Below are 18459 nucleotides of genomic sequence, written 5' to 3' on the forward strand. Positions count from 1 at the left end.
GCTCAGTGGGCCCAGCACAGGAGACACGACAGGGCCGCCAACCTGGCCCTGTGTGAAGACCGGATGGAAACCGGAAATGGGGGCAGCCGGTGCAGCGGATGGAAATCAGGCAATTCGTGATTCTTCAGCCAGCATAAACAAATTATTCTGGGCCTTTGGCTAGTTTGCATGAGTCGGTTTTTTTTAATTAAATGCAGTCATTATTCTGTCAGTTCTGATGTTATTAAAAAAAAATAATCGGAGCTTTGGTTTTTATGTTCAATTTGTAGAAAAAAGGAAGTGATGGATGAGGCAGCCCCTCCCTTTCCTGCTCCCCCCAAAATATTTGGTCTTGTATTTGTGGAGGAATCCTCACCCAATGACAGCAGCTGAATACCGTAATTTACACCAGTGATTCAATAGCTTTATGGGCCCCATCGACTCAGTGGACGTTTATGCGTACAACTTTAATTCTAAAATATCACATCATTTAAGGGTTTATGGAGACCATTAAGCCCAACTTACAGATCAGTGTAGAAATCCATTCATATAGAAGACTTCCAAAAAAAATAGCTGTGCAGCAACCTCTGCTTGAACACACACACATACATACATACACACAGATTGTTAGATCCTTGTCAAGCACATAAGGAGATTTTCCCAATGTTCTACCAGAACGACTTGAACATCCCAGTTGCTGGGACCACACAAGCTGCTCCGTCAGCCACATTCCAGCATGGTGTCTTGTGTTTAGTTATCTTGCTTAGACCATTAGAGGTCATAGACCAAACTCCACTGACTGGCCCAGAAGACGGTGTCTGAGGCAAACCCCCTCCCCAAGAGATGAACCACATTAAGAGGCTGTAAATAGATGGTGAATACTTGGCAAGTTAGCCAAGAATGTGGGGCATGGATGGTTTTGCCTGCCTTGAGGGGGTTCTGCAGATTCAGCCCAACTGGGCCAATTTGGGAGGTGACTGGCCATCTGCAGAATTCCGCAAAAGCTGACTGGGTGGATTAAGAAGCCACCTCAAAGTTGCAAATACCTGCAAAAAAAATGTTTTTTATAGAAAAAGCTTGGGAAGAAAGTGCAGAAGATAGTGGCTGCAATAGCGTGAATACAGCTTTGGTCTCTTTTTTAGATGTGTAAAAACGGGGTGGGGCTTTGATAAAGAGTGTCAGGGCTGTTCCGTGCCTCAGTTGGGGAACAAAACCCAGCCAAAATAATACACCCTTTGCAGGGAATTCATAAAATGAGTCCAAGCCGTGGTTTCAAAATCAGTGTCAGGATGAAATGCAGGCCTAACCAGGCAGGCCTTTTCCCCTTTTACAATTTTTACCAAAGCCCACCTAAGACCAAATCTGAGTCATCATGGGTGGCACGTGTCCCCGAAGGAAGCCCAATGATCCAAGGATGCTCAAGTAAGGAAGATTACACACTTATCTTTATTCAAAGAGCAAGGTACAAATACAAAATCAAGAGAACTGAAATGATAAAAGTTATACACAAAACGAACTATGGTCCCATCAACCAAGGCAAGCTGAATACATTCAGAAAAAGAAAGTGATCCGGTGCCCACCTCTTTCCATCGTCTCTCTCTCTCTCACACACACACACACACACACAGGCCAACTTCCCTGGGCCCAAGCCAGCACTGAACTGACTCCAGGAGGCACAGGACACAAGGCCGGGTGCCCTGGAAGGTGGTCCCCAACCTTTCCGGTTTTGCGGACTGGTGGGGGGGGGAGGAAAGGGTGCACACAGCTCCATTTGCATGAGCAGTGGGCACTAGCACACGTGTGTGAAACTCACAGCCACTGCTTGCACAAATGGAGCTTCACATGCATGTTAGTGCCCCGCAGCTTATGCAAATGGAGCTGCGCACACCCCCTCGCCTGCCACTTGAGCGGCCTGGTTCCAAACTGGCCACGGCCCAGTACCGGGGCTGTGGTTTGGAGGTTGGGGGGCCCTGCCCTGGAGAACGTTGGCCTTGGGGGGGGAAGTGCTTTGAGTCACGTGGTATTCCAAGGGAATTTGCCCCCCCCCCCAGACTCATGGCTTTCCTGGGCGGAAGGTGGGTGTGTTGGAAGCACGGGGAGCGCTTCATGCAGAAAGCGAAGCGGGGAAATTTCTCCCACTTTCCTTTACGGCTTGGCTCCCTCCTGGCCTTGTAGGCCATGTTGGCTTCCAATAGGTGTGGCCTCTTTTTCCTGTTCATTCTCAGACTTAAAAGTAGCGGAGACCAAGCGGAGTGAAGAGCCCCCTGCGGCCATCCTAAGGCTTCTGACTATGTTATGGCAGCTCAGATGGGAACCAGCAGCCCGAGAAGAATGGAGACCGAGCATCTGGACATTACACAAATGCTAACATTGGCCAAGAAACTTCTTTTTATAATAAAATGTCTGAACTTTCCAGTGTTCACCACAAACTACCATGTCTTTCATGAGTGCAAATCATCATTTTAGGATGAATATGTGTGCTGTAGTCTCCTATGCACTTACCAAGCGGTCCTTAACTTAGCTTCCATCTAATGGACGCTGCTGGTCATTTCCCCTCCACCCCCCAAGAGCACAGTGAGGCAAGAAGGATGGTCAAGTCTCCCTGTGTCACCCTATTAGGATCAAAGGGTGCCAAGAACAGGCCTAGATTCAGCTTGCCTCTATATTCTGACACAGTTTACATTTCTGTTAACTTTCTGTGCAATTTGCCTTTTCTCCATTCTAGAAATACATCAATGAAAGCCTTTTTGGTGCCAATGTCTGTCCCATTAACTAATGAGGAGGAGGTTGAAGGGCGGCATATTTTGGTCACTCTGGATTTTTATTATGTTCGCATCCTCTAGAGATTTCAGAGCTAGACGATGTTTCCCGAGGCATCTATTTATCTTTGGTCCTCTCCTTATGTTGCATGCCTTCTCTGCTGTATTATTCCCATTGGGGTCATTTTAGAATCATTTTAGCTCGCTTGCCCACCGCAGAAATATATCAGCATAATATCCACAAGCACAGAGGGCTGATCTAGTTTAAAAGACAGTTTAAAGCAAACTATCTGAACTGGAAGAAAATCTGCCCATTTCTGATAACTGCAGAAGCAGGGGGCCTTGAAATGGCATTTTGCTGAGGCCCCTCCTCAGCGGCTTCACCCTCCAATTCAAAATCCACGGGGGTTTCCCCTCTTTTTATCCGGAATAGGAATGCTATACAGAGCAGAGCTAAAATATGTCCAGATGGAAAACGCAACTCCCTTGTTCGTCTCTGGTGTCCAGATTCACTGGATGACCCCTATTCCAACTCTACTCTTCCCCCTGGAATCCACCACACACCTTCACAGGTCGAGGGAAGCAGGAGAAGGACTGAAGAGCTGCCCAGACAGGTGCTGGTTTGCCTTCAGCCACACCAGTTCAAGACAGACTTTTTTTTTCCTCATTGCACCTTCAGATGCTGGCATTTCTCTTTGATGCACTGAAATGGAAATTTACCTTGTTTGGAGAAAAGGGATTTCTCTGCTCCTCACTTAAAAGGTTAAGTCAACCTACCGACATTTGACTTGATTCCCATTAAAGACTTGACACAGGGCCTTCACCTCAGAAGGACCAGCTGTGCAGATCTCTGTTTATGGATGGGGGGCGGGGGGGGAGGTGCTTTCACACCCTTTTGCAGGTCTGGGGGCGTAACTCCAAAATGCAGACTTTGCAATCAAGGACTGATAGACAATCCACCCACCAGGAGTGGGTTGGAAAAAGTAATGCTCAGGAAACAGATGCCTGGGGCAGCACAGACTGCACAAATTTGGACTGCTGGGGGGCGGCGGGGGGGGCGCGGAAATGCACTGGCCAACAGAAACCTTGGAGCCAAAAAAAAAGTCCAACCAGACTCTCCCAATGGTAGCAATGGAGCAGTTTTGGGAAAGAAGGCAAGTCCTTATCTGTCATTTGCAATTTCCAACCCTGCATGAGCTCACCACTCTGAGTGTCCTAGAGAAAACTAGGAAATGAGGCAGTTTTATATAACTGGTGAAGATTGCAACAAACAATTTAAAAGAAAAAAAACCAGTACTCTTGACTTAGCTGCCACTGAACAATGCTACTAGGAGTTTATGGATTCAAATCCTAACTATCACAAATGCAACAATTACAGTATAAAGATTTTTCTATATTGGAAGTAAGAATTGATCACAGGAGAATGTTTAAAATCAGCGTTTTTCGGTACCAAAAGTGACGGGGAAGTAATCTCTTGTCAACCTTGGGCAAGCATCTCATTCAACCGTAACAGACTTGGCCAAGTTTCTTGGAAAGTCAACCTGGAAGAATGAAAATGATATAAAAACTATTAAAATCTTTGTCATAGCAAAAGTTAAGGATGCTCGATGGTTCCTCAACTCTGGCTTAGCTCGGAAGTCACAAATACCTGCTCTTCCATTTAGCCTAGCTGATCCCCAGGAATTTGCCGTATCCACTTAACCCCCTGACATCACAGCCTGAAGTGAGTGATTGAACTTCTGGGGTTAACTGGGAAGAGAAAACGTTTGGGATCGGGAGAGTGAGAAGGGCTTCCGAAGAGCTGTAACTTACATCGTAGCCTCTGAGAACAGCCAGATGGAAAGCCAGCAGCTGTAAAGGAATCACACTCAGGATGCCCTGTAGACAGTCCACCGAATGAGGAACTTTGATGGTTCGCTTGTTATTTTTAATGGTCTCGTTATCTTCCTTACCACAAATCACGACAGGCCGCCCCTATGAAAATTAAACAAAAAGAGTGAACAGAGAAGTCTCTACCAACTCGATCTAGCCTCAGAGGCACACATGGGGGCCATCCGTGAGGACTGGACTCAAAAAAGTCAAACTATATGGTTGTGCCTGCTGCCATCTTGCCTTTTTTGATGCCCAGCCCTCTCAAGGACACCCTTGCATGCACACATTTTGCTTACAAGAACAAAATTAGATTGTGGTAGAAGAAAGTGCTTCTTCAACCATTGTTTACTTGGGGTGTATCTCCATTTTTCTCAGGGGCTCAAGATCCTTGTTTAATTATGCTAATTGAGAACAGAAATTCCATGATTAAGTGACACTGTTGTTAAGCTGAAAAACTACATGACTGCCCACTTAGCAATGGCAGTTCCAACAGTCCCAGTTTTCATCCTTAAGCAAGCACCTCACATGACTGCAACTTCCGACTTCCTGCCGGCTTTCCCATTGACTTTGCTAATGGGAAGCCAGCAGGGAAGCTCATAATCATGAGTCGAGAACAGAGCACCAGGATCACAATCATGTGGCTGCAGGGACACTGCAATGTAACTATAAGGTCTGGTCATAACTACCACTTGTGCAATGCCACTATACGTTCGGTCACCAAAGAGCTGTCACTGAACGAGTGGTCATTAAACAAGGACCACCTGTATTATATTTCCTCCTCAGACTTTATCTTCACAAAAGAACACATTTGAAAATGTGGGGCTGAAAGATTACAAACAAGTCAAAAGCCACTGACAGCCCTGCCCCAACTTTCTTCCCTTCAGCAAGGAAGATCCTCCATTTGTAGTGAAAGGTATATTTTACTAAAGGGCCATGTGGTTTGCAGCATAGCAAAGCTAGAACTGAAATTTCTCCGGTTAACTTTCCCCATCCAGTACCTCCCCAGTTCCTCCTCTTTGCTGGTCCCTTATTGTCCAATTAAGTTTGAATGGCTTGGGGAACTGTCTTCAATGGTGGGCTGGTTGGTGAATTGTTAAGCCGTTCCGTTCCATTCCCAATGGAGACCTTGACTTGGTCTCTGGAAGGTACGATGAGCAGTCGGCCTCCCCACTCCCATTCAGCTCCCTCCCCCCACAGTTCAGGGCAGACTGGCAGATGGCGGATGCAAGACGCAAGCACAAGATGGCAGTTCTGACATCCACCAAGAAGCTCCCATGTGGGTCTCCTCCAGCTGAAACGAGGTCCTTCATCTTTATGAGGGGAACATCTGCTTCCTTTTGTTAACAGTCTGCTGTTTTTTCATTAGAAATCAGACAACCACCCAGCTGAAACTGACTAAAATAAAGTCAGCAGGGCTCATTACCCCATTCAATATTCCGAGGGGGGGGGGGGAAAGACACCGGAGTCCCCCAGGCCCCTTTGCTTACCTGCCGTGCCATCACCTGCTGCAGCGCATTCTGGCATTTGGCATAGGTGCTGTCCCTCATGATGATCATAATCACCGGCATCAGCTTATCCACCAAGGCGAGGGGGCCATGCTTCAGCTCCCCAGCCAGGATGCCCTCCGAGTGCATGTAGGTGATCTCTTTGATTTTCTAAGCAGAAGGAGCCCTTTGTTAATCTCCACGGCCATGGTGGAGAACCAAAGCTTTCCCTGCTCTCCATCTTTCAAGACATCTACTGCTTGTCAAGAGAAAGTCACTGTGAAACCTCTACATGAATTCCTTGGGAAAAAAGATGGGCCCAGAACAACTCCTTCCCTTAGCTTGCTTCCTTCTGAGAAAAGGGGAAACGGTGAAGGAAGAACATTGTGATAAGGCTTCCACGTAGGAACAAACCCTTTGTTTTATTCTCCTGTAGAGTGGAGTGGAATAAGAATAGAATAGAATAGAATAGAATAGAATAGAATAGAATAGAATAGAATAGAATAGAATAGAATAGAATAGAATAGAATAGAATAGAATAGAATAGAATAGAATAGAATAGAATAGAATAGAATGAATGTAGAATATAGAAGAATAGAATAGAATAGAATAGAATAGAATAGAATAGAATAGAATAGAATAGAATAGAATAGAATAGAATAGAATAGAATAGAATAGAATAGAATAGAATAGAATAGAATAGAATAGGACTATCAAGGAGACACCACTTTCCAGACTGTGCCCCATCTCTAACATTTTGCGAACCAGCCCACTCAGAGGATGCTTCTGAATAAAGTTTGTCCTGCACAAGACCTATTTGAAATGAGGGGTATCTTAAAACACACCGGGATGGGTTTATCATTCCAGAAACAGGGATGACTGGAAGGCAATGGGGGTGTCAACAAAAAAAAAAGTCAAATGGTGACTGCACAATCAAAGCCTTGCCATTTTCCAAATATGGCACTTACAACCAATGTAAAAAATCTTTTCCCAGCTGGGCAGATACACCTGCCCAGAAATTCCTCTGTGTATCTGCAAAGCGTTAGAGGAGACTGAAGATAAACCTAGGTGGGGAGCAGAGCTCCAGTGTGGTCCCTACATCTTAAGTTCTGCTAGAAGAGAACGCATCCCATCAGCTACAGAGCCTTATGCTTTGGGTCGCTGCCTGCTTGTCTGCTATTTAAAAAAAATAAAATCCAGTTTTACTTTTCTGGTTGTACACTACAGCCAGCTTCCTCTGCCCAGTTTAGATCAGTGTTTCTCAGCTTTGACCACTTGAAGATGGGTGGACTTCAACTCCCAGAATTCCCCAGCCAGCTGGCTGGGGAATTCTGGGAGTTGAAGTCCACCCATCTTCAAGTGGTCAAAGCTGAGAAACACTGGTTTAGATCTTTCGCTTTCAAAGCCTGTCCACATTCTGGTTGGGGAATTCTGGGAGTTGAAGTCCACCCATCTTCAAGTGGTCAAAGCTGAGAAACACTGGTTTAGATCTTTCGCTTTCAAAGCCTGTCCACATTCTGGTCTGTGGTACCCCTCCATGATTATGAATGACCATGTTTGGCAGGCTTCTTTTTCACTACCACCCCCGCTTTATCTGCCCCAAGGGACTAGGAACATTTCTCTCTCCAAGGGGTGCAACTGCAGCTGCCAAGGAACCGTGTTCACAAAGATGTGGGTTCAAGAGGATGCTCACCAGGGCGCCTTCAAGGCAGGTTGCGTAGTGATAGCCCCGCCCCATAATGAGGATGGACTTCTGGTGGTAGAGCTCTGTGGCCAGCTTCTGGATCTCATCGTCCATGCTCAGCACTTCTTTAATCAAGTCTGTCAAAAGCAACAAGAAGAGGCAATGCTTCGAAAGTACACAACACACCCCGGCTACTGGGTGTTCAGAGACCTTTGAGAAACAGGCTGAAACGGACCCCCTCTTTATAAAGCTGCCGTGAAGGACGGCCGAGAATGGCAAAGGGCCCATTACGGGTAGAATCTGAAGCCACGGGGTTGCAACTGTGGTTTTTAAAACCAGGGGCGGAGATTGCTTTCTTCAATCTGCAATCCAAATGAGGGCGCAGATTGCCTTTCTTGGGGTACCCCTGCCCAAAGAGGAGAGACTTAGCAGAGAACGGTCATTCCTGCTGAGAGGGAATGGGACAACTTGCAGTAGGATAATTTGTGGACCAGCAACTTTCGATCTAGCTGAAAATCTCTTTGTGCCAACGCCCATCGAAGCCGTATCGTTTGCAGATCTCAAAAGGAAGCTGACCGGACATTTTCAGCCGAAAATGTTGGAGATGGCGTGGCGTTTTAAGTTCGACCAGAGAGTGCAGCTACCTGGAGAGACAGCGTCAGAGTTTATTGCGGGCCTAAGGCAGGCCGCAAACCTCTGCAAGTTTTCGAACTTAGAGGAACACCTGAGAGACCGGCTTGTCTGCGGCCTCAGAGATAGAACATTACAACAAAGATTGTTCTCGAGACCCAACCTCACTTTCTCAGAAGCTCAGGACGAGATCATGGCCAACGAAACCGCAGGAGGAGCTGTGCAGACCATACAGCCCTCCAAAACCCTGAGGATTGAAGATTCAGTCCATTCCGAGGTCGCCAAACACGCCGGAGAATCGTCAGAAGACGAAGAACCCGAAGTCAACAAGCTCCAAAAACAACTGAGCACGCAAAACCGTAGAAGCCAGCAAAGAGAGAACGATTACAAGACAGTTCTCTTACCTAGATGTAAGGGGTGCGGAGGCAGCATCTTTGCGCCAGTTGCAGATTCCACTCGGCCACATGTAGAGCTTGCGGAAGGACCGGCCACATTGCCGTGGTCTGCAGAGCCTGCCAGAGAGACAGGCCACCCAAGCACCAGTTGGAGGAACTGACTAGGAGAGGTACTGGGGCCCAGGGTCCACTTAGTGTGGGATTCCTCAGAAGCCGGAGAAGTGTTTGCCGCACCGGGGCTCATTGCCCACTCAAGCCCAAACTCAAGCTCACAGTAGAGCTACAAGGAGTTCCTTGTAAAATGGAGTTGGACTCCGGCTCGGCTGTATCAATCATTTTGCAAGACACATTCAACTGTGTTTGCAGGCGCAGCAACAAGTGGGTTAAACTAATGCCCTCTGATATTGTTTTAACTGATTTTCAGAACACTAACGTTAAGGTTAAGGGAGAAGCCTCAGTACTGGTAAAATTTTAAGGGTTTTGGGGGCACCTGGATGTCATAGTAGTAGAGGGCCAAAGAATGAGTCTTATTGGACTTGATTGGTTTGATGCTTTGGGCATTCAAATTACAGGCATTAACCGGACTCAAACAGCAGACCTCATGACTGTTTGCAAGGAATACACGGATGTTTTTGAGTCAAATCTGGGGACTTATACGGGCCCGCCAATTTCTTTTAAATTAGATCCTCTCGTTGTACCTATCAGAATTAAGCCTAGGAGGGTTCCCTTTGCCCTGAAGCACAAAATTGATTCAGAAATTGATAAGCTCGTAGAACAGGGCGTTTTAGAGCCTGTTGATGGGGGGGGGAGTGGGAAACTCCTATCGTCACCCCACTGAAGTCTAACGGGGAGGTTCGTATCTGCACAGATTATAAATGTACATTGAATAAGGCCCTTAGTCAATATGCTTACCCAGTTCCTGTAGTCGGCCATATTTTGGCTTCATTGCAAGGGGGATGCGGATGGCCTCAGTAGACTGCCACTGCCACTAATGGAGCCTGACCCTGCACCTGCTGCTAAAATATTGTCCATTCAGGATTTACCCGAATTTCCCCTCCACACTGGGGATATTGCTGCTGAAACTGTCACAGATAAAATTCTGAGCAGAGTTTTGTCATGGGTATACACAGGTTGGCTGGACAAAAGTCCAGGATCAGAATTCCAAAGTTATTTTGTCAGAAGACCTGAGTTGTCTGCACACAAGGGCTGCATATTATGGGGCAACAGGGTCATAATTCCCACCTCATTGAGGGATAGAGTCTTACACTCTCTGCATGAAGGCCATCCTGGCATTGTAAGGATGAATGCCTTAGCTAGAAGCTACCGTTGGTGGCCTGGCCTGGATAAGGCTGTACAGGATCAAGTTCATGGTTGCTATACTTGTCAGCAATCTAGGCCTGAAATGCCTCAGGCCCCAGTTCACAGGTGGGAAGAAACACATACCCTCTGGTCCAGGGTTCACATTGATTATGCTGGGCCTTTTCAGGGACAACTTTTCCTGATAGTTGTAGACAGCCATTCAAAATGGCTGGAAGTCACCCCAGTTCCTAATATTTATTTACTTATTTATTATTGGGATTTATATGCCGAAGGACTCAGGGCGGCTAACAACAATAAGATACAATAATACAGAAGTTAAAAGAAAATTAAATTAATGGCCCCTGTAGAATAAATTAAAATTAAAATAAGTTAAAAATTAAAGTTAAAGCAACGTTATATTATGGAGTGGAAAAAGTGGATTGATTACATCCAGAACAAATATGGGACTAAAAAGTTTCATTTAGCATTTGTATAAGTTTTGATGTGATATTAGTATTGCTTGTAGTCATTTTATACGAGCTAGAGTGCGATAGACTTAATAGTTTATTGTTGTTAACATATGGTTGTTTATGATTGTTTTTACCTTTATACCTTGTATTTAGCTCTGGGAAGTCGGGGAGGGGGGAGGGGGGAAGGGGTGGGAGGAGGGTTAGGGAGGGTTAGGAAGGGTTGGGTGGGGGGAGGGGGGAGGGATTGTTAAAGATAAAATGTATTGAAAAACTTTTCAATAAAAAAAATTAAAGTTAAAAATTAAAAACATAACTAAAATCCCTGTCAGTCCAGGTCAGCCTGGTGGAAAAGGAATGTTTTGAGGCCGCGGCGAAAGGACTGGAGATCTGGGGCCATCCGAAGCTCAGGGGGGAGCTGGTTCCATAGGGCTGGCGCTCCCACAGAGAAGGCCCTCCCCCTGGGGGTCGCCAGCCGACACTGTCTAGCCCAGGGGTGTCAAACTCAATTTCATTGAGGGCCGCATCAGCATGGCGGTTGCCCTCAGGGGGCCGGGTGGGTATGGCCAGGGTGGGCGTGGCCTACTGGGTAGGCGTGGCTAGAGTGCATATGGCCTGCTGGGTGGGCGTGGCCAGTTCTACATCGTTCGCATCAAGGGTGCCTATGGGGGCCTGGGCAGGAGTGGGACAGATCTGAGGGTCTCTGGCAGAAGGAGGGTCTCTGGGCCAGGGCCAAGGCAGTGGGGGCCGTTCCCTCAATGTTTCCAGGATGGCTTCGTGGGCCACATGAAACCACTTCACAGGCTGGATCCGGCCCCCGGGCCTTGTGTTTGACATGTCTGGTCTAGCCGATGGTACCCTGAGGAGGCCTTCTCTGTGTGAGCGCACTGGGCAATGGGAAGTCGTTCCCAGCAGCAGATGGTCCTGCAAGTATCCCGGGCCTAAGCCATGTAGGGCTTTAAAGGTAAGTACCAGCACCTTAAATCTCACCCGGAGGACAACCGGTAACCAATGAAGCTCACGCAGGAGGGGTGTAATATGGGAGTATCGGGGTGCTCCCATCACTACCCGCGCGGCCGCACTCTGCACCAGCTGAAGCCTCCGGGTGGTCTTTAAGGGCAGCTCCAAGTGCTGAGGAAACTCTTTGCAACACATGGGTTGCCTGACGTTCTGGTTTCTGATAATGGGGCTCAATTTACTGCTGCTGAGTTTCAAGCTTTTCTCAGGGCTAACCTCATCAGACACGCTACATCTGCACCATTCCACCCTTCTTCGAACAGGCAAGCCAAACGAATGGTGAGGACTACAAAGGACGCACTCAAGCGTATTATAGCAGATGACTGGCATCACAGATTGGCAGATTTTCTGCTCTGCCAGCATACCACTCCCTGCACAGCTACAGGTAAAAGTGCTTCTGAGCTTCGTTGGGGGGAGACATTTAATTACTAAACTGGACAGGTTGCATCCAGACAGAGTGGCAGCAGAAGCCTCCAGACCAAAACCACTGAGGGGGTTGCAAATGGGTGATTTGGTTTGGGCCAGAAACTATGGGCCAGGGAATTTGTGGGTTCCTGGTCAAGTAACCAAGGTGTCAGGACCCCTATCTTATGTAGTGGGGTTGGAGGGGGGTCGACTGGTCAGAAGACATATTGACCAACTCAGGAAGAGGTTTCCTGAAAGGTCACTAAGTAAGGACCGTGGCATAAGTCCCTCCAGAGGTCCTCACATGGGCACCCAAATCAGACCACACCAAGACCACCAGGGTTTCCCCTCCTCAGTAGAAATTGATTCCAAGGATGAACCAGGAAGCTTGGAAGTGCAACATCGAACCCCTGACCAGGCGAACCAGCCAAATCTCAGCAATCACTGCGCCTATTCTGCAGAACAGACTGACTCTGGGGTGGGCCAACCTGGTAAGGCCAGCCAGAGCACGCCACTTCCCTTGGACAATGGAGCACAAGGGGACTTGGGTCTACCCAGCCCGCCGGGTAAGCTGGTAGATCACAAAGTGGGGGGAACCCCAAGGCGTTCATCCTGGATACACAAACCTCTGGCATATCTATGTTGTTAAATGAGTGTTGTAAAATGTTTGACAAGAGTACCACTACCTACAGAAATAAGGGGTGATTTGAACTGTCTGGGTGCAAGCATTTTCACTGAGAGGTTCTTTAATCTTATTGTAGTCACGTCTGTAAAGTTCGCGTTATAACCACACTGAATGTAAAAGCACCATTAATTATTATTTGTATTTTGTTTTATTTTGTATGTTGGTTATTGGGAGTGATTAATAAGTCTTGACTGTTGTCAAGTTGTTTGGGGGAATTTAGTTTGGTCTTAGGGGGAAGGAGTGTTATGTACTGAGCTTGTGGTACCACACCACATGAGCCAACGGCTCCCTTGAAACCTAGACAGACCATCTCCGGCCTTGCAATTGGTCAACCTTGGCAGGAAGCACGGGTTCCATTCTATTGGCTGCTGCTATAGGGTTTGGCTATATATATATATATATATATATATGGTGGCTGGGCACGGCCCAGGTTAAGCTCTGTCATAACTAATAAAGAATGAGTTGCTCTCTGAACAACTGTGTGTCTTCATTCCGGCTCACCAGAGCCCACGACATAACACTGGCCCCATTATTATTTAATTTATACATCAATGACTTGCCAGTGTTAATGAAGGATACCATGGTACACATGCCGGTGATCCTAAATACTTATTGTAACAGCTTGCTTTATGCTGATGATATGATTTTATTATCATACTCACAAGTAGGATTACGTAGTAGGCTATTAAGAAGATTCAGCTCTTATTGCCAGGATAACTCCCTAATCATTAGCAAATCTAAATCAAAAATAATGGTGTTTGGAAGAAACCATCAGAGACATAAGTGGCAATTAGATGGTGAACCAATTGAACAAGTTAACACCTTTGTATATTTGGGTGTAACTTTTTCCAAGACTGGATCTTGGGCCTGCCATCCTCAACGGAGTACATTTAGAGCAAAAGCCCGTTTGAATTTACTGCTCAAACTAAAGAACCATAGTTACCCAGGGTCCCTAGCCCCATTAATCAAGGTTTATAAGGCTAAGGTTACCACAATGTTCTTGTATGGAGCAGAAATTTGGGGTCTTTACTCAACCACAGTCCTAGAACAAACACAGTCCCAGCATTTGAGATGTATTTTGGGTGTAGATCCAAGAACATCTGCTGCAGCAGTTAGAGCTGAATTGGGAATTCATACAATTCAGGCATTATCTAAAACTACTGGTGCAAAGTTAATGAAATGGAGACTGATAGACTCCCCAAGTTATGCCTACTAGAGCAAATAAAACTACAATCACAAATCTCCTGGATCACCAAACTAACAAATTTTGTAAGAAGCTGTGGCCTTCCCGTCTCTTGCATAACAGGAGAACAATCCAAAAAAAGAGTTGCCCAAAAAATTAAGGATATAGAAGCACAAACTGATATAGCTATATAGCTTTTCAAGTAGACAGTTATTTAAAATCACAACTCCCAAAACATCTTAGGGAGATATTTACGCGAGCGAAATTTGAACAACTTGACACAATGGTCAGATATGGGAGATTTCATGCTATACCTGATAATGAACTTCTCTGCATTTGCGGAGCGGCAGAGGTCCTGGCACACATCCTATTTGACTGTTGCCGCTTATAAAAGGGTGAGAGACAGGTATCTTGGTCTATATGCCAAACAAATGACCCATTGGGATCCCCATGTCAAAATAACTTACCTTATGTCCAGCCAGAACTTGAAAATAACATTTAACATAGCACAGTACTTAAACAAAATGATCCGGTTGAGATCTGCATATGTGGGACTGATTGGGGTAGATTGCAAGGGCGACTCCGAAATATGATGTTATCATATTTTATCTATATCTTAAATTATTGTACATTATTACAAATTCATTTTAGATTATATTTTATTACTATTTCATCTTAAATTGTATTTTATTTTAATTCCATTTTAAATTGTATTTTATCAAATTCCATTTTAAATTGTATTTTATCAAATTCCATTTTAAACTGCCTTTATCAAATTTTAGTAACAATTTGTTGCTGGAACTTTGCACTTTGATATGGCCCAAGGGCTAATCAATAAAGACTTATTATTAACCAGTCACGTGCACGAAACAAAACATAGGTTTGCTTTCAAACTCCCAAATAAAAACCACATTCTGGAACTTCTACCAAATAATTTCAGATGGTCTGGCAGAAAATTTTTTCAGAATATTTGGATTTGGAACAAAATCTTGGGAGGAATCTGAGAGTGATTTTATGGGGTGAGTAGGACCAGGAGGAAGCACTTAAAGCCTTCTTCTTCTCTGCAGTTTTTCTTTCTAGTTTTAGATGTAGTTGTTTTGCTGTTGACTATGCAGTATAGTATTTCTCAGCCTTAGTAACTTGCAATAGCCAGATTTATCTACCACTTCACAGTGCTCTGCAGCCCTCTTTAAGCAGTTTACAGAATCAGCATTTTGCCCCCAACAATCTGGCTCCTCATTTTACTAAGCTCGGAAGGATGGAAGGTTGAGTCAACCTTGAGCCGGTCAGGATCGAACTCCTGGCTGTGGGCAGTGAGTTAGTCTGCAGTACCGCATTCTGACCACTGCATCATCATGGCTCTTAACCATGCTGGCTGGGGAATTCTGGGAGTTGAGGTCCACCTGTCTTGAAATTGACAAGGCTGAGAAACACCAGGCTAGTGTAGACATTCTTGCAGAAACAAAACCTGGCTAGCAGTTTCCATCAATTCCCAGACTCTGCAGTGCATGATTTTTTGCTTTCTTTTGTTGCCAACCAGCTGAATACAAGAAGCAGCACCCCCAGCTTGTTTTTTGAACATGTGGGTTCTCCAGTAATAATCTGAGAAGGACGGAAAAGTTCAACCAGCAGTAGAAGAGGGGGGCTGAGCTGTCAAGCTACCATAAACTTTTAGTTGGATACAGAGGGTGCCCAATGTAAGGGCACTTTATTTCTGGGGTCAACCAAGGGTGTGTCATTTCTTTTATTAAATGTTGTGATGCTACTCTTTGGTTGTCATGAGCCTGAGAAAATGTAAACTGTATAGGTGCTTTGAGCCAAGACTATCCTTGGTAAGAGGATAATGTTTCCTCTTGTTTACCAAAGGGCTCAAGAAAGCTAGTCTTTTGCATGTATTTCACTAGCCAGGCAAGGTGATCAGGTTTTGCTAATCCTGAATTATGAAAAAAGAGGCATTTCCTGTTTTGCTACAACCTATGAGGAAATGAAAAAAATCACATTCCAAGCAAATGATGACAGCTTAAGCAAAGGGGAAACTTTTGGAACAGCACCAGGGAAACAGCTGGGAGGAATTTGCATAGAATCACAGATTTCGAAGGGACCTCAAAGGTCACGGAGCCCACCCCCTTCTTGGTGCATTTTGGACAGACAGCTATGTCTGAAGACATAGGAAGGGGACCACGGGAGGCAGCCTATCACTGCACCTGCTGAAAGCTGTCTCTGTCAGGAAACCCTTTCCACTATTTAAATGAAATAGTCCTTTCCCTGCAATTTCAAATCTGGGGTGGCATGCGGCCCAGCAAAGGGCTTGCTTTTTAATGGAACTGGGGTTAAACTGGTGAAGGGCATTTGCACCCTGTTGATTTAGTCATGCTCCTTCTTTATTGCTTTGGCGGAGACAGCAAAGCCTAAAGACACCCTAAGACCTTCCGCCTGCCTGGGTCCCCTAAGTGTGGCCGAGGTCTACTAAACCGAGGACAAGCAAGCTACACAATGGCTTTGCACCATGAACAGGCAGCCCTTGACTTGCAACCATTCATTTAGTGACTGTTCAAAGTTACAACAGCACTGAATAAAATGACTTATGACCGGTCCTCACAGTGATAAAGGTTACACCCTCCCCGTGGTCACATGATCGAGGCAACTGGCATATATTTTGGGTGGTTGCAGCATCCTGAGGTCACACGCCTGCCATCTGCGAGCTTCGCATCCAGTTTCCAACAAGCAAAACCTAACGGGGGAAGCTGGGTTCACTCAGTGACCATGTGATTCACTTAACAACTGCAGCGGTTCAGTTAACAACTGTCAGCCACAACAGCCATGGCAAAAAGGTCCTGACTCACTTAACAACTTAGCAACAGAAATTCCAGTCCAGGCTGTGGTCATCAGTCAAGCACTACCTGTAAGCCAGTTGCCAGTCTGTGGAGTAGCCTGTCTGTGAAGCAGAGGCCCCGTGAAAGTTGGACTTCAACCTGCTATGGCAACCTGCGATGTGCCTCTCTTAGCCTGTTGTGTGAACCAGGCATGATGTGATTTGTTTATTTGGGTAGACGTGCTACTTAAATAGGTTTTGTAAAGCGAGTTTAGCATGTTTAATGTTGAGCCACATAGAGCATAGAATCACAGAGCTGGAAGGGATCTCAGAGGTCTTCTAGTCCAACCCCCTGCTCAAGGCAGGAGACCCTATACAATCCCAATCCGTCTATTTTTGAAAACCTCCAGAGATGGAGCACCTGCTATACTCTGTACGTGAACCACCATAAAGCAAAAGGTCTGTTGAATCAGCCCCAAATGCAGCAGAAATTACCCCAGTCGGTGCCAGCATGCTCATATCTGCCCAGTGACCCTCCTCCAGGCCCAGATTTGCAGCCCCAAGAGCCAGTGGCGCCCTCTCTGTGCATCACCAACGCTGGCCAGAAGCAGCCAACGGCAGGTGCACAAATTGTGGCCCACCTTGCTGTGCAAAGCTCAGCCCTCAGCAGAGAAGAGACTTTCCCTCGGGCAGCATTTCTGCTCGGCCAAGAGGAAAAGGGGAAGAAATGGGGAAGAAAGCAGAGCCGGATCGGAGGCGGCACTCCCGGCTGGTTATACCACAAGCGTATTAACCGCGTTCCCACCACCCTACCCCAGAATGGCTAAGCCCGGCTTGGGAGCTGGTGGTTCACCTGGGTACGAGTCATCAGCTCTCGGGTTAACCGGTCCGGCAGGTGGGTGACGGGGATCCTGGGAGGGGGAAAGCCGCGGCTCCTGAGCCAAGCGCAATCGCGCCCTTGCGCACCTTCAGACGTTGGAACCGCTCAGCAAGACCAAACCCCTCCGGCCAGCGAAGGAAGCCTCGGGTGGATCCGCAGGGGCGGCCCTTTCGGCGCACGCGGCCCCAACGGCCCCACCCCAAGAAGCCGGCCCCGACCCGGCCAGGCGGGGGGGAGCAGGCTCAGACGGCCCCCGGCGCTCCCCAGGTTGCGCAGGGAGGGCGCTCCGGACGCCCAAGGGAGCCGGGAGGGGGCCGCCCCTCGGGACTCTCAAGCGACCGCGGGCACCTCCCGAAAGGATCCGCCCTTCTGGCGCCCGCCTGCTCACCTGCGGCCGGCCGTGGAGCTGCAACGCCGCGCGAAGAGCAGCCCGGCCGGCCAGCGCTGGGCAGGACCGCCAGCAGGGAGCCCGGGGGCGCCTAGCGCAACGCAGAGCGGCAGGTCCAGAAAGAGGCCCCGCGGCGGCGGCGGCGGCGAGGCGCCGGTTCTCCTCCAGGGATTCCGCCCCCGCCGCCCCCGCGCTCAGCTCAAGGCCGTTAGAAGGCTGGCACCTGCCGCCCCTCCCCGGGCGTCTCCGCGCAGCTGCTCGCCCCCGCCGCTTCTGCCCCTCCTCTTCTGCTCTGGCGGGGGGGCGCCACCGGTCAGCCAGCCAGCCAGCCCCCCCCCCCGTGAGGGCCCGCCCCGCCAACCGGCGCCCCTTGAATCCTGCGCCCTGCCGCAGCCCTACCTGAGCCGCTGCAGGTGCAGCCCGCAGATGCGGCGGAGGCGGCTCCGCTCCGGGCTCGGTCGGCGCTGCGGCGGTCGCCGGCTCGAGGGCGGAGCAGCCAGGCAGCAGCAGCCCCCGCCCC

At 47.6% G+C, this 18459-nt stretch overlaps 1 protein-coding gene across 1 annotated transcript; it reads right to left on the minus strand.

Moving 5' to 3' along the window:
* Nucleotides 1-1406: 1406 nt before the first annotated feature.
* On the minus strand, nt 1407-18386 carry LOC308679342 (glutamine--fructose-6-phosphate aminotransferase [isomerizing] 1-like). The gene is made up of 5 exons (XM_081346952.1): nt 18339-18386; nt 7788-7915; nt 6098-6265; nt 4551-4712; nt 1407-4279 (listed from the first exon to the last, which is right to left on the minus strand). The coding sequence occupies exons 2-5, from the start codon at nt 7890-7892 to the stop codon at nt 4235-4237; spliced, it is 480 nt and encodes a 159-aa protein (XP_081203078.1). The 5' UTR covers nt 7893-7915; nt 18339-18386; the 3' UTR covers nt 1407-4234.
* Nucleotides 18387-18459: the final 73 nt, after the last annotated feature.

This window comes from Vipera berus, assembly GCF_964194415.1.
Source record: "Vipera berus genome assembly, contig: HAP1_SCAFFOLD_225, whole genome shotgun sequence".
In the NCBI taxonomy this organism is placed as follows: domain Eukaryota; kingdom Metazoa; phylum Chordata; class Lepidosauria; order Squamata; family Viperidae; genus Vipera; species Vipera berus.

What these genes read in the sequence shown, in the direction of transcription:
- LOC308679342 (XM_081346952.1), bottom strand. Translation starts at nt 7,892, where the DNA reads ATGGACGATGAGATCCAGAAGCTGGCCACAGAGCTCTACCACCAGAAG. An exon ending in AGCAGGTGATGGCACGGCAG is followed by an intron (nt 4,713 to 6,097) that starts GTAAGCAAAGGG and finishes TAATTTTCATAG; the next exon opens with GGGCGGCCTGTCGTGATTTG. An exon ending in CTGTTCTCAGAGGCTACGAT is followed by an intron (nt 4,280 to 4,550) that starts GTAAGTTACAGC and finishes TCATTCTTCCAG; the next exon opens with GTTGACTTTCCAAGAAACTT.